The following is an 11,897-nucleotide window of genomic DNA, read 5'->3' as shown; positions in this document are numbered from 1 at the left end:
ACAGGGAAGGAGGGTTAAGAGTGCAATTCATCTAGTTCCATGTATGTGGGAGGAGGAGGAGGCTTTCAAACCAAGCATCCAAAATGTAGATTCTTGTCTTTAAAAAAGAACTTTGTTGTGTTTTTCAAAAAAAATCTCTTGAGATGGCATGAACAAGGTTCAGGAAAGTCCAAACACCCATAGCATTGTCACCGTTTGTTCTAAGAATGAGAGGAGAGGCAACCTCAGTACCAAAAACAGGGACATATTTCAATGGTTCTGTCTAATTATTGTTAACAATCCAAAAATTAAAAAGCAGCCGAAATAGATTTATTTTAGCAATGCAATGGACAGCATCACACAGAAGCAAAAGCTAATTCAATGTATTGCTGTTTTATTGTTCTTGTTCCTGCAGAGATGAAACCGAATGCTGGTCATTTTAACTCAGCGTTGCTAGAAATTTAACCTTGTTTTTCCTTTAGCTGAAGCCTGGAGTGTGCAGGATCCATCAAAGACACAACAACGGCCAGGTAATTAATGATCTTAAGCATCAGATCAAAATGACCCAAGGCAGGCAAGTTTCAAACTCCGAGCAAGACATCTTGAAATCACAGCAGATGAAGAATCACGCCAGGCCTCAGGAGGGCCAAACAGCTCTCCAAATGTTTGATCCTAATTTCACCTTTGTTATTCTCAGTAGATGTCATCTTGTGCTAAAAAGTGGTACCTAACAGAAAAATAATCCAAGATAATGTTCTCATTATAACCACAGGCTTTTCATATGCTCTCTTACTATCGTCTACTAACATCCAATGGCATGTTTTGAATTTTCTTTTCCCAGGTGTGTTTTTTTTCCTGAAAAGCAAAGCAAAACAAACAAACAAAAAACCTAATTCACCCACATGGCTTCTCTGAATCTTTGGCTACCAGCTCATGGGAATTCCTGGTAAGTGATACCAACGGTGCAGCTGGGTTAGACTTTTGTTTCCCATAAAAAAGAGGTATAATTTGGGGAGGGTAGTTTTCCTTATCTCCTTGGATAAGGCAGTTTCTCCTATTGTTCCAACAGAAGTTGCAGAAAGGAAAAGAGGGATTCATCATTGGTTTTTTTGCAGTTTAACACAATCATCATGAACTCAAGTGAAGTTTGGAAGAAATTGTTCCGGGCTGGGCTGGGCTAGGACAATGCGGGTAGAGGTTCCCAGGAAGTCTCGCCAAGTTGTACGATTTCTGAGACAGTTCCGCCATACAGCAAAAAGCAAGTGATCCAAGGAAGCCTCTAGGAAGTGAAATGAATGGCCTGCAACGAGAGGCAGAGCTAAGAGGAGGCGAACAGAGACTTGGAGAGCATTGGAAGCTGCGGGAAGGGAACAAAAATAGAACTGAGTACTAAAGGGAGGGAGAGTCCATGGAAAGATTAAAAAAAGCTCACAACTGGAATGTGTTCACATTCACTGGGCAAATGTTTTTACTTCTGGCTCATGGTCCACAGACGAAGAAAGATGAAGTAGTACTAGCTGCAAAAAAAAGAGGGCCCCCATCATTTCTGGGCATTGGGAAAACTTCCAGACCTTCTTATTCCTCCCAAGAACCACTGCATGAAGGGGGCTCTCTGGATTAGGGAGCCGCGGCTGCGAGCATCTTCTCAGTGGTCTTCTACAACAGCCACCGCAATGGGTGACCCCTGGCTCCACGGCTCTGCCCAAGAGAGAAAATGTAGCTGAAGGTCTGAGTGCCGGGAACACGGTGGCTGTCTGTGGTCTCCTGCTCGAGCAGGGGGTTGGACTAGAAGACCTCCAAGGCCCCTTCCAACCCTGTTATTCTGTGTGCATAGTTGGACCAATGCTGGGTGTCTCGAGCCTGATTGTATATGCAAAGAAAGCTCTCTCTGAAACCAAAGTCTAGCAGGCGCACGGATCATGTGTGTCAACTACGTTCTCTTTGTCTGCTTTGGGGTTGGCGTCTCTTCGTTATTTCCAGGGACACTTCAGACCTTTCCTCAGAGAGACGAAAAAGAGGCTGCCAGAACTGCTAAAACAAACCCAAAATACACCCCTCTCCCCCCCACAAAAAAACCCATCCAGCTTGAAAGTTTCCCCTTATCCCCAGCATTTAATGACCTGCTAGGCATTGGTTAGAAAACAAACAGCAGCAGGGAGAACCACCAGAAAAGCGGCGATGGACGTTTTTTGAACCGACGCTTCCTTTTGGTTGCAAAGGGGCCACCAAAGCCACGGTGGGGAATGCACAAGCACAAGAATGTAAACAGTGCCGCCAGGCACCACGCCACAAAACTGAAAGAGGAAGTCCATGCACACGGTGAGACACTGAAGCCGGCAAATGTCCAGAGTAGATCTCTCAAGGCGAAGGCAGTTCGGGGGAAAGCAGAAAACAGAAACCTGAAAGTGGGCCCAGCAAAGAGTTCTTTGTGGTTACTGTGCGTCTGTTGAGGACACACAGCGTGCCAAGGCACTGCAGTGCAGGAGTCCAGGGACCCGAGGAAAAGGAGGCCCGTCTGCCGCTCACCATCACTGGGCGTGGAAGTAGATGGGTTTCACTTTCCCAGAAAGGATCTTGGGGACCTGCACTGAGATGATCTCAGCCATCATTTCAGGATAGTCGACGCTCACCATGTGCGACTTCACCAAGAGGTCAAATGTAAACTGATGCAGTTCTCTGGCGATCTAGAGGAGGAAAAGGGAGGTTATCACAGGGAGGCACCCTTGTCTTGTTCAGCAAGTCCTTCCAGAGACCTTCTGTCCTGAGGGCTGCCAGCTGCACTCTGTGCCCGGCCCGCAGCTTTCTTTTGGATCTTTGGCCTGCCACACTTTCTTATTATTCTACTATGCCTTTTTCTATTGTGGGAAAATGGGACGGGGGATTGTACGGAGTGAGATGATATGTAGCCATAACAAAATTCTTTCCAGAAAGCCAAGGTCATCCTTTGTCTCTGCACCTCTGCACCTGACTGGAACTGGATGGGTGGAAGCTACCAGCATGGCAGTGGGAGATTGGACTATGGGATGGACTTGGGGGTGTAAGATCTTGAACTTTCAATTAGGTGGGGAAAACCAGGAAACTTAGATTCAGGTTTTCCCAGATGTGCCAACGTGGCTCTCTTAATAAATTGGAACTTTGAGCAATACTTTGCCTTGGACTCTGATTTACTTTTGGATGCTATTTGGAACCCTGACATTCTGGGGGGCTGGGCAGCCACTGGCAGTTCCAAAAGTGAGATGTTTGGGGTTGCTTCAAAGGGAAGGGGGACAGAGATGAAAAAATGGGAGAAATTGCACTTATCTTTGTTGGGTAGGATAGTGGCAGTGAAAATGAACATCTTACCAAAAATGTTATTTCTCTTCCAAATGTTACCTATACTTAAAAAAGATGTGAATCTTTTAGAATGGCAGAAGGGTATCAACAAATTTGTATGGGCAGGAAAGAAGCCGAGGGTAAAGATGAAAATAATGCAAGATGTACGCGAGAGAGGAAGCTTGAAACTACCTAACTTAAAACTATATTATGATGCAGTGGCATTATCTGTAATTAGTGATTGGACTCATTTAACTAATGATAGAATATTGAATATTGAGGGACACGATCTGGTATATGGTTGGCATGCTTACCTGTTATTCAACAAAAAATTGGACAAGAATTTTAAAAGTTATATTTTAAGAAATGCTTTACTGCGGGTTTGGAAAAAATACCAATATAAATTAAATGACAAGATACCCATGTGGGCAATTCCTAGACACGCAATTGAAAATATGAATATAGCACAAAAACAGGACAGAATTACCTACAGACAGCTTCTTATCTTGGAAAGGGGGGGTACTACAACTAAAATCCTTAGAGGTATTAAAAGAGGAGAAGGTAGTTCAAACATGGTTCCAGTATGGGCAATTACAGGCTAGGTGGAAAATAGATCAAAAATTGGTTTTATTCAAGTTGAGGTTAATCTGTTTAAACAAATAAGAGATCAAAGCTTAATGCATATAAAGAGGATATATAATGTATTAATACAGATGGATTCGGAAACAGAATTAGTTAAAGATTGTATGATAAAGTGGGCTCAAAACATTGAAGAACCAATAATGCTGGATACATGGGAGAGAATCTGGGTAAGAAATGTGAAATTTACACAAGCTCAAAAACCTGAGAGAAATTTTTTATAAGATGTTCTATAGATGGCATTTAGATCCTAAAAAGCTGGCTTCTATGTATCCAAATTTACAGCCTAAATGTTGGAGATGTGGCTCTCTCGATGCTACATATTTTCATATATGGTGGACCTGCCAAAAGGTTAAGGCATTTTGGATAAAAATATGGTGGATTATGCAAAATATCTTTAAAAGAAGGATAAAGTTTACTCCTCAGTTATTTTTACTAGGTATAAGCATTGACTTTACAGTGATAGAGACTAACTTGATTCTGCACCTAATAACGGCAGCAAGACTGTTGGTGGCACAATACTGGAAAAAGGAAGACTTGCCTACAATTCAAGAATGGACATTGAAAGTTACAAACTTAGCCGAGATGGCTAAAATATCAGCATATCTTAAAAGGCCACTCAAATGAGAAATATAAATGAGACTGGAAAAAATGGATTGATTATATACAAAATAAATACGGGACCAAGAAATTCCAGTTAGCCTATGCTTAAGATCAGAAATGATTTAAATTGTTTAAAGTTAGCTCAGCAAGAAGAAGCTAAGATCAATGTAGAGATGTCATTAATTTCTTTATTTCTTTTTTCCCCAATAGATTTTAGACTGTGTTTGTTAAAAATCCATACCGTGTACGGGTTCTGGGAAGTCGGGGGGGGGGGGAGGAGAAGGGGGGTTGGGGGGAGGGGGGAGGGGTATACATTAGGCTAGACAAGAATTTGGTGGTAAACTAGAACTATTTTGACACACACACACACACAAATTGTACTCCGATGTCTCACTGATTGAGGAATGATGAAATGTTTGTTTTAAAAAAAAATAAAACTTTTGAAACCCGGAAAAAAAAAGGGAAGGGGGAAGAATATGTGGGGGTATCCTATTGTCCTGACTGGACTTGTGTTGTAAGAGCATTTTATTCTCCTGTAACCAGAAAAGGCACAATGTTCGGCAAGGTGTGACTTTCTGTTTTGTTTTGCTGACACTTTTTGAGCTACCCATGACAAGCGGTAACCCACACCCGCTTCTTCTCCTCCTCATCTGAGCCCACTGCCCACTGTTCCAATCTCATGGAAACGTAGCGAATGGAGCTTCCCCAAGAAGCCTCCCTGGCAGGGTCCATCTGAAGAGGCCTGAGGGAGCTTGGCTCTCAGCCAAAGAAACAACACCAAGCAAGAATTAAGGAGAACCATCCCCCCACAAGCTGCACATGGCTGTTGAGTGGTGGGCCAGAAACCCCAGTCCAGAAAGATAGAACAGGAACTAAACTTCCTTTTAAATTTGATGTAGTTAATACTAATACAGCAACAACTTTGTCTACAAAGTTTAAAGATACATAGACATTTATATGTACACTTTTGCAGCTCTCAGGGGGGTGGGTGGAGGGGTGAACCCAAGGATTTTGAGGCTGCTTGCAGTTCTGGGGCTTGAGGTTGTGTACCACTATGCAGTGTCCACAAATCTGGAGGACCCTCCAACAGAGGAGCTCCTATAAAAGGAACAGGTGAATTATATTTACAATACCCTGTTTTCCCCAAAATAAGACCTCCCCGGATAATAAGTCCAATTGGATTTTTGAGCGCATGCACTAAAATAGTCCAATTGGGCTTATTATCGAACGCATGCATTAAAATAAGCCCTCCCCGAAAATATTGCAACACAGCAGAAGCCAAGAGGTGACCACGCTCACCACCTCCTGCACCTCACAAATAATAAGACCTCCCTGAAAATAAGGCCAAGTGCTTATTTCGTGGATCAAAAGAAAATAAGACCCTGTCTTATTTTCGGGGAAACACAGTATAATTATTCACCTCTTGCAAACTTCCGTATGCAAGTCCCCTCGATCTTTTCCTAAAGTGATTCTGCGGGATTCTGTGACTTCTTGGTCTTGGAGCTTCCTTTTTTCCGAAGCCCTTTTTGGTCTGAGCAGACCTTGCCCTGCACCCCATGCTCCTTGGCCAACTCTCCCTCTTACCGGCTGCACAGAGTCCAGGAGCTTCGTGAGCTGATAGAAGCGACGTGAACAAGACGTGGGGTTCTTCCTTTTGCAAGCGATGATCCGGTCCAGCTCCTTGATGTAGTTCATCCGGAGCTCATCAAAGAACTTCTGATTCTTCAGCCCATCCACTGGAACTGAGGCAGAATAAGGAGAGGAAGCAAAAGGCATGGAAGCAGACCAAGGAAAGAGCCTGAAGAATACTAAGGGGGTGTGCCCCCACCTCTTTGGCGGGAGGTGAAGGAGGCTCCTCACTTACAAAGGCACAACCAACAGCAGGGAAGCTGCCATGGAGAACGTAGAATGTAGACTAAAAGAGTTGGATGGGGTTTTGAAGGTTATCCAGTCCAACCCTCCTGTACTAGCAGGAGACCCTATAACCAGTGATGGAGAACCTATGGCAGAGCCATCTCTCTTTGCAACACCAGCCGTCACTCCTCTATGCGCATCAACCAGTTGGACTTTGTGCATGTGGGAGCGCCAGAAACTAAAAAAAGCAGCTCCCTAGCATACATCTGTGTGCCAGGAAGCTGAGCTTCCAGTTTCTGGTGCACGCATGTGCACTGGCCAGCTGGTCTTCGTCCATGCATATGCACCAGAAACTGGAAGACCAGGTGACTGGTATGCCTGTTGGAGAGCTGCACTGCCGGTTTCCGGCACTACCTCCCCCCTCCCCTGCGTGCTCCCATTTCAGCACTCAGTGCCAAAATGGTTCGCTAACACTGCCCTATACCATTTCAGACAAATGGTTGTCCGGGCTCTTCTTAAAAGTCTCCAGTGATGGAGCATCCACAACTTCTGAAAGCAACATGTTCCACTGGTTAATTGTACTCACCATCAGGAAATTTCTCCTTAGTTCTAGGTTGCTTCTCTCCTTGATCAGTTTCTACCCATTGCTTCTTGCCCTGCCCTCAGGTGCTTTGGAGAATAAATTGTTCCTCTCTTCTTCGTGGCAGCCCTTCAGATATTGGAAGACTGCTATCATGCCTCCCCTAATCCTCCTTTTCACTAGACTAGACATACCCAATTCCTGCAACCTTTCTTCCTATGTTTTAGCCTGATAAAGCTTATTTGCAGGCTGGAGCTTCTTAAAGGGGTCCTGCCCATTAGCACCATGGATCTCACCTACCATGCATCATTTACAGAAACAAGCAAACAAAATAGATGTTGAGACTCTAGAAAAAGTGCAGAGAAGAGCAACAAAGTTGATTAGGGGACTGGAGCAGTGGTGAAATGCATTTTTTTTACTATCAGTTCTGGGGCGTGGCTTGGTGGGTGTGGCAGGAGAAGGATACTGCAAAATCCCCATTCTCTCCCCACTTTAGGGCCAGCCAGAGTTAGTATTTGCTAGTTCTCCGAACTACTCAAAATTTCCACTAGCAGTTCTCCAGAATCTGCTGAATTTCATCCCTGGACTGGAGGCCAAAACATAAGAAGAACAGTTGCAGGAATTTGGAAGTGGGTATGTCTAGCTTGATGAAAAGAAGGACTAGGGGAGACATGATCACAGTCTTCCAATATCTCAGGGGCTACCACAAACAAGAGAGCAACAATCTATTCTTCCAGGTTCCTGAGGGCAGGACCAGAAGTAATGGGTAGAAAATCAGGAAAGAGACATCCAACCTAGAACTAAGGAAAAAAATTACCTTAAATTGTTTAAATTTAAACAAGGAACCTTCGGAATGGCCTGTCTCCAGAAGCTGTGGGTGCTTCTTCACTGGAGGTTTCCACAAAGAGACGGTAGACATTGGTCCCGAACAGTGGTGGGTTTCAAAAATTTTTAGAACCTCTTCTGTAGGTGTGGCCTGCTTTGTGGGAGTGGCTTGCCAGGCATGTGACTGGGTGGGCATGGCCAACTTGTAAAATGTGGTGAAACTCACTTAACAACACTCTTGCTTAGCAACCAAAATGTTGCCTCAGAAACTCTGGCATTGAAGCATGCAAGTCTTAAAGCTGTCAAGTTACAAGACCCTTGCACCCCTAACCCTTTAGAACAAAACTCCCAGGGCTGTTCAAACTTTAAGACTATGGACTTCAACTCCCAGAAGTCCTCCTCTCACTCTTCATCTTGATGATGTGTGGACGGGTATGGGGAGGGAACTGGAACTGGTTCTAAACGGCACTGTAGATTTGTGGAATCTCTTCTATAGAAGAGGTTAGAACTGGCAGGAACCCACCCCTGGTCCAACTGGAGCAGAGGGTTGATCTAAAAGACCTCCAAGGTCCCTTTCAACCCTGTTATTTTATGTTTTGTTCTAAGTACAAATACAGGTAGATGAAAAATGCTAGCAGCTTACTAATACTGAAGAGGAGCAGAGCCTTCATACAGAGAAATTCTTGAGGAGTAATCTGAAGCCATCCAAATTCTTGAGAGAGATGCCGCATCCTGACACATTGGCTGTACATTCTGGATTTGTGCATCCGGTACCTGGGACAAGAAAAGAAGAAAGACATAGGCAAAGTAATGGAATATTGCTATATATAGGAATGGAATATTTAGAATATTTTGTTTAAAATGAAGAAACAATAATCATAGTTGAATATATGAGACACAATGATAAAGATGTATTTATATATATTGGATAGATATTTTATGATTTTACATATAATTGAAAGTAATGATACACAAATATAAAATGTTGGTGAACCTTTTATATATATATATTGCAAGAAATACCAGAATAAGATATGTAGATGATACCATAAAGATATGTTATTATTAAATAGATTTACAATGATGTAACAGATAGCTAGCATACCTATGAATACAATCTTTAGAATACATGTTTAGAAGGAAGAAATTATAAGAGTAAACTGAATATATAATTATAATTATAATCAATGTATTAATGTATATTGGGTTGATAACTGTTGATTTTATATGCAACCAAAAGCAGTGACGCACAAATGTTTGTGACCAAAGGATATGCTTAATAGATATGTAATTGATGATATTTTTTATGTTATATGTATGCTTTTGTTTGTTTTAAAATAAAAAAATAAAAAAAGACATAGAGAGAATCAGCTGACTAATATGTCTTTGTTCCAAGACCAACTTCCGTGCATTTCACTATTTGAGAAATTTCTAAATGTTACCATTTCAGTCTTGAGGGAAACTTCGTATTTCTTGCCATCCAATGCAAATCCTCTGAAGGGTGTGTGTGTCACATAATGGTGCATGTTGACCCCTCCCTCCACAAAGGTTCTCCTAGCCTCAAGCTCTGACCCAGTTCAGCCACCTTCTGTCACTCTGCAAACTCTCACCAGCCCCTTCCTGGGATTTCTGTCATTTCACATGAGAACGCTTACTGTATTTTTTGGAGTATAAGATGCACCCCCGAGCATGGAAATGTCAGTGCGTCTTATACACTGAATCCCCACATCCCATTTTTGCAAAAAAACACAACGTTTTTCGCACAAACTGAGGCACTTTTGCCTTCCCTCACGCTCCAGCAGCACTCTGCAGGTTTCAGCAGGTCTGGGGTAAGGCAAAAATGCTTCCCGTTTTTGCAAAAAAATGGTCCGTTTTTTACAAAAACAGGGGCATTTTTGCCTTTCCTCAGCCCTACTGAAGCCTGCAGAGTGTTGCTGGGGGCTGAGGGAAGGCAATTTTTTTTCTTACTTACCTCTTCGAAATCTTGGTGTATCTTATAATCTGAAAAATATGGTATAGCAAGGAAACACTGATGCCCCTCAGCTTGGGAAACCAGTACCAAAGCAGCAGTGCCTCCCCAGGAGGAGTTTTCCATCTTCAAGCTGCAGTTTATTCCCACTGGTCTTACTACTCACTGAGCCACGTTACATCTCTGCCGTCAACTTTTGCTGAGTAAGGTTATAAATCATCTAGGTCACAAATACCTGCCTGTCTCCAAGAAACGGAAAGATGGATGTGGCATCTGCCAACTACAGAGACCCCTGGAAGCCCAAAGAGTGCTCAGTCCATTTGAACACCCACCTGGACATCTGAGATGCCACAGAAGTTTCCCTTCTGATTGGAAAGGGGTCTGAATCAGTGGTGAAATTCAATTTTTTACTACTGGTTCTGTGGATGTGGCTTGGTGGCCATGACAGAGAAAGAATACTGCAAATCCCCATTCCCTCCCCACTCCTGGGGGAAGGATACTGCAAAATCTCCATTCCCATCCCACTCTGGGGCCAGCCAGATGTGGTATTTGCCAGTTCTCCAAACTACTCAAAATGTCCGCTACCGGTTCTCCAGAACCTGTCAGACGCTGCTGAATTTCACCCCTGTTCTGAACTCATTTCAAAGAGACACCAAGTCACGATGGACAAAAGCCATGGGGAAAACTGTCAGAGGCTGCTCCTGCCTGTGATGAGTCAAGAAGGGAACAAACAGATCCAAGATTGCCTGATGCCAGGAGAACAGAGGACACAATTTTTCAAGGTAGGGCTACCATCACTTAAAAAAAATATTTCATAAAGAACCAGAATTTTTGGCAAGAAAACTATACTCATATTTATGCACAACATAGAAAATGAAAAACACCCACAAAAAGTACCCAGAATTCTGCCATTTGTATCTAATATAAAAAAATGGGGAAAGAAAGCTAGAATCCAACTGATGTTGCAGAAATGATGTTGTTTTTGCTAAGAGAAACCTGTTGGAAATCCTTAGAATTATGTTATGTTGAAGTTGAGGCTGCAGACTCTTCTATGGAGAAGGAAGATTTTGGTTGACAGCAGGAGGGGGCATACAGTACATGCATTTAGGTGTAGCTGTTTATTGAAGACTCTTGGGAAGTAATATCACCTTTTCCTCTTTTTTTAACACAATAACAGAGTTGGAATGGACCTTGGAGTCTTCTAGTCCAACTCTCTGCTTAAACAGGAGACCCTAAAACATTTTGGACAAACGACTGTCCAATCTTTTCTTAGAAACCTCCAGTGATGGGGCACCCACAACTTCTGAAGGCAACATATTCCACTAGTTTATTGTTCTCACTGTCAGGAAATTTCTGTCAGGTTGCTTCTGTCCTTGAACAATTTCCATCCATTGTTTCTTGTCCTGCCTTCAAGTGTTTTGGAAAATAGGTTGACCCCCTGTTCTTTGTGGCAACCTCTCAAATATTCAATCAAACAGTCCAAATAGAGCTGGAAGGGAACTTGGAGGTCCTCTAGTCCAATACCATATTCATACCATTTCAGACAGGTGGCCATCCAGTCGTTTCATTGGTTGATTGTTCTCACTGTTATAAGGTATCTTCTTAATTCCAGGTTGCCTCTCTCCTTGATTAGCTTCCATCCATTGCTCTCTGTCTTGCCTTCTGGTGCTTTGGAAAATAAGTTGATCCTCTCTTTTTGGTGGCAACCCCTCAAATATTGCAATATTGCTATCATGTCAACCCTGGTCCTTCTTTTCTTTAGACTAGCCAAACCCAATTCCTGCAATTGTTCTTCATATATTTTAGTCTCCAGGCCTTTAATCATCTTAGTTGCTTCTCTCTGCACTTTTTTCAAAGCCTCAACATGTTTTTTGTAACGTGCTGACCAAAACTGGGTGTGGTGCTAAGGAACCACGATTGTCTATTAAATGAACTCCATAGCGTTACAAGGTCATTACTTGCCCTGATCTAGTGCCATAGAGGGTGCACTCTTCTCTTTGCAAAATATCTCTCCCTCTTCTTTCATAACAGGCTTTGCAGACCTCTATGGATTCTTGAAAGGATAAGACTCATGTCATTACTGCCTCTTCAGCTGCTGGAAGGTATCACTCAAGAGAGTATTCTAAATATGTAGAT

At 42.8% G+C, this 11,897-nt stretch overlaps 1 protein-coding gene across 1 annotated transcript in view; it reads right to left on the bottom strand.

Annotated features, from left to right (window-relative positions):
* Positions 1-956: 956 nt before the first annotated feature.
* The window catches only part of AR (androgen receptor), a 183,714-nt gene continuing 172,773 nt past the window's right edge, over positions 957-11,897 (bottom strand). Inside the window, exons 6-8 of the mRNA XM_087727754.1 lie at positions 8,436-8,566; positions 6,118-6,275; positions 957-2,663 (exon numbers count right to left, since the gene is read on the bottom strand). Coding sequence (XP_087583880.1) covers positions 2,508-2,663; positions 6,118-6,275; positions 8,436-8,566 — 445 coding nt within the window. The 3' untranslated portion in view covers positions 957-2,507. The remainder of the gene's footprint in view (positions 2,664-6,117; positions 6,276-8,435; positions 8,567-11,897) is intronic.

The sequence above is a fragment of the Thamnophis sirtalis genome, unplaced genomic scaffold (genome assembly GCF_051295495.1).
Source record: "Thamnophis sirtalis isolate CommonGarterSnake01/CBP01778 unplaced genomic scaffold, rThaSir2_p1.2 scaffold_13, whole genome shotgun sequence".
NCBI lineage: Eukaryota > Metazoa > Chordata > Lepidosauria > Squamata > Natricidae > Thamnophis > Thamnophis sirtalis.
Note: the sequence above shows the minus strand (reverse complement) of the source record. Positions and strands in the feature narration are given on the sequence as shown.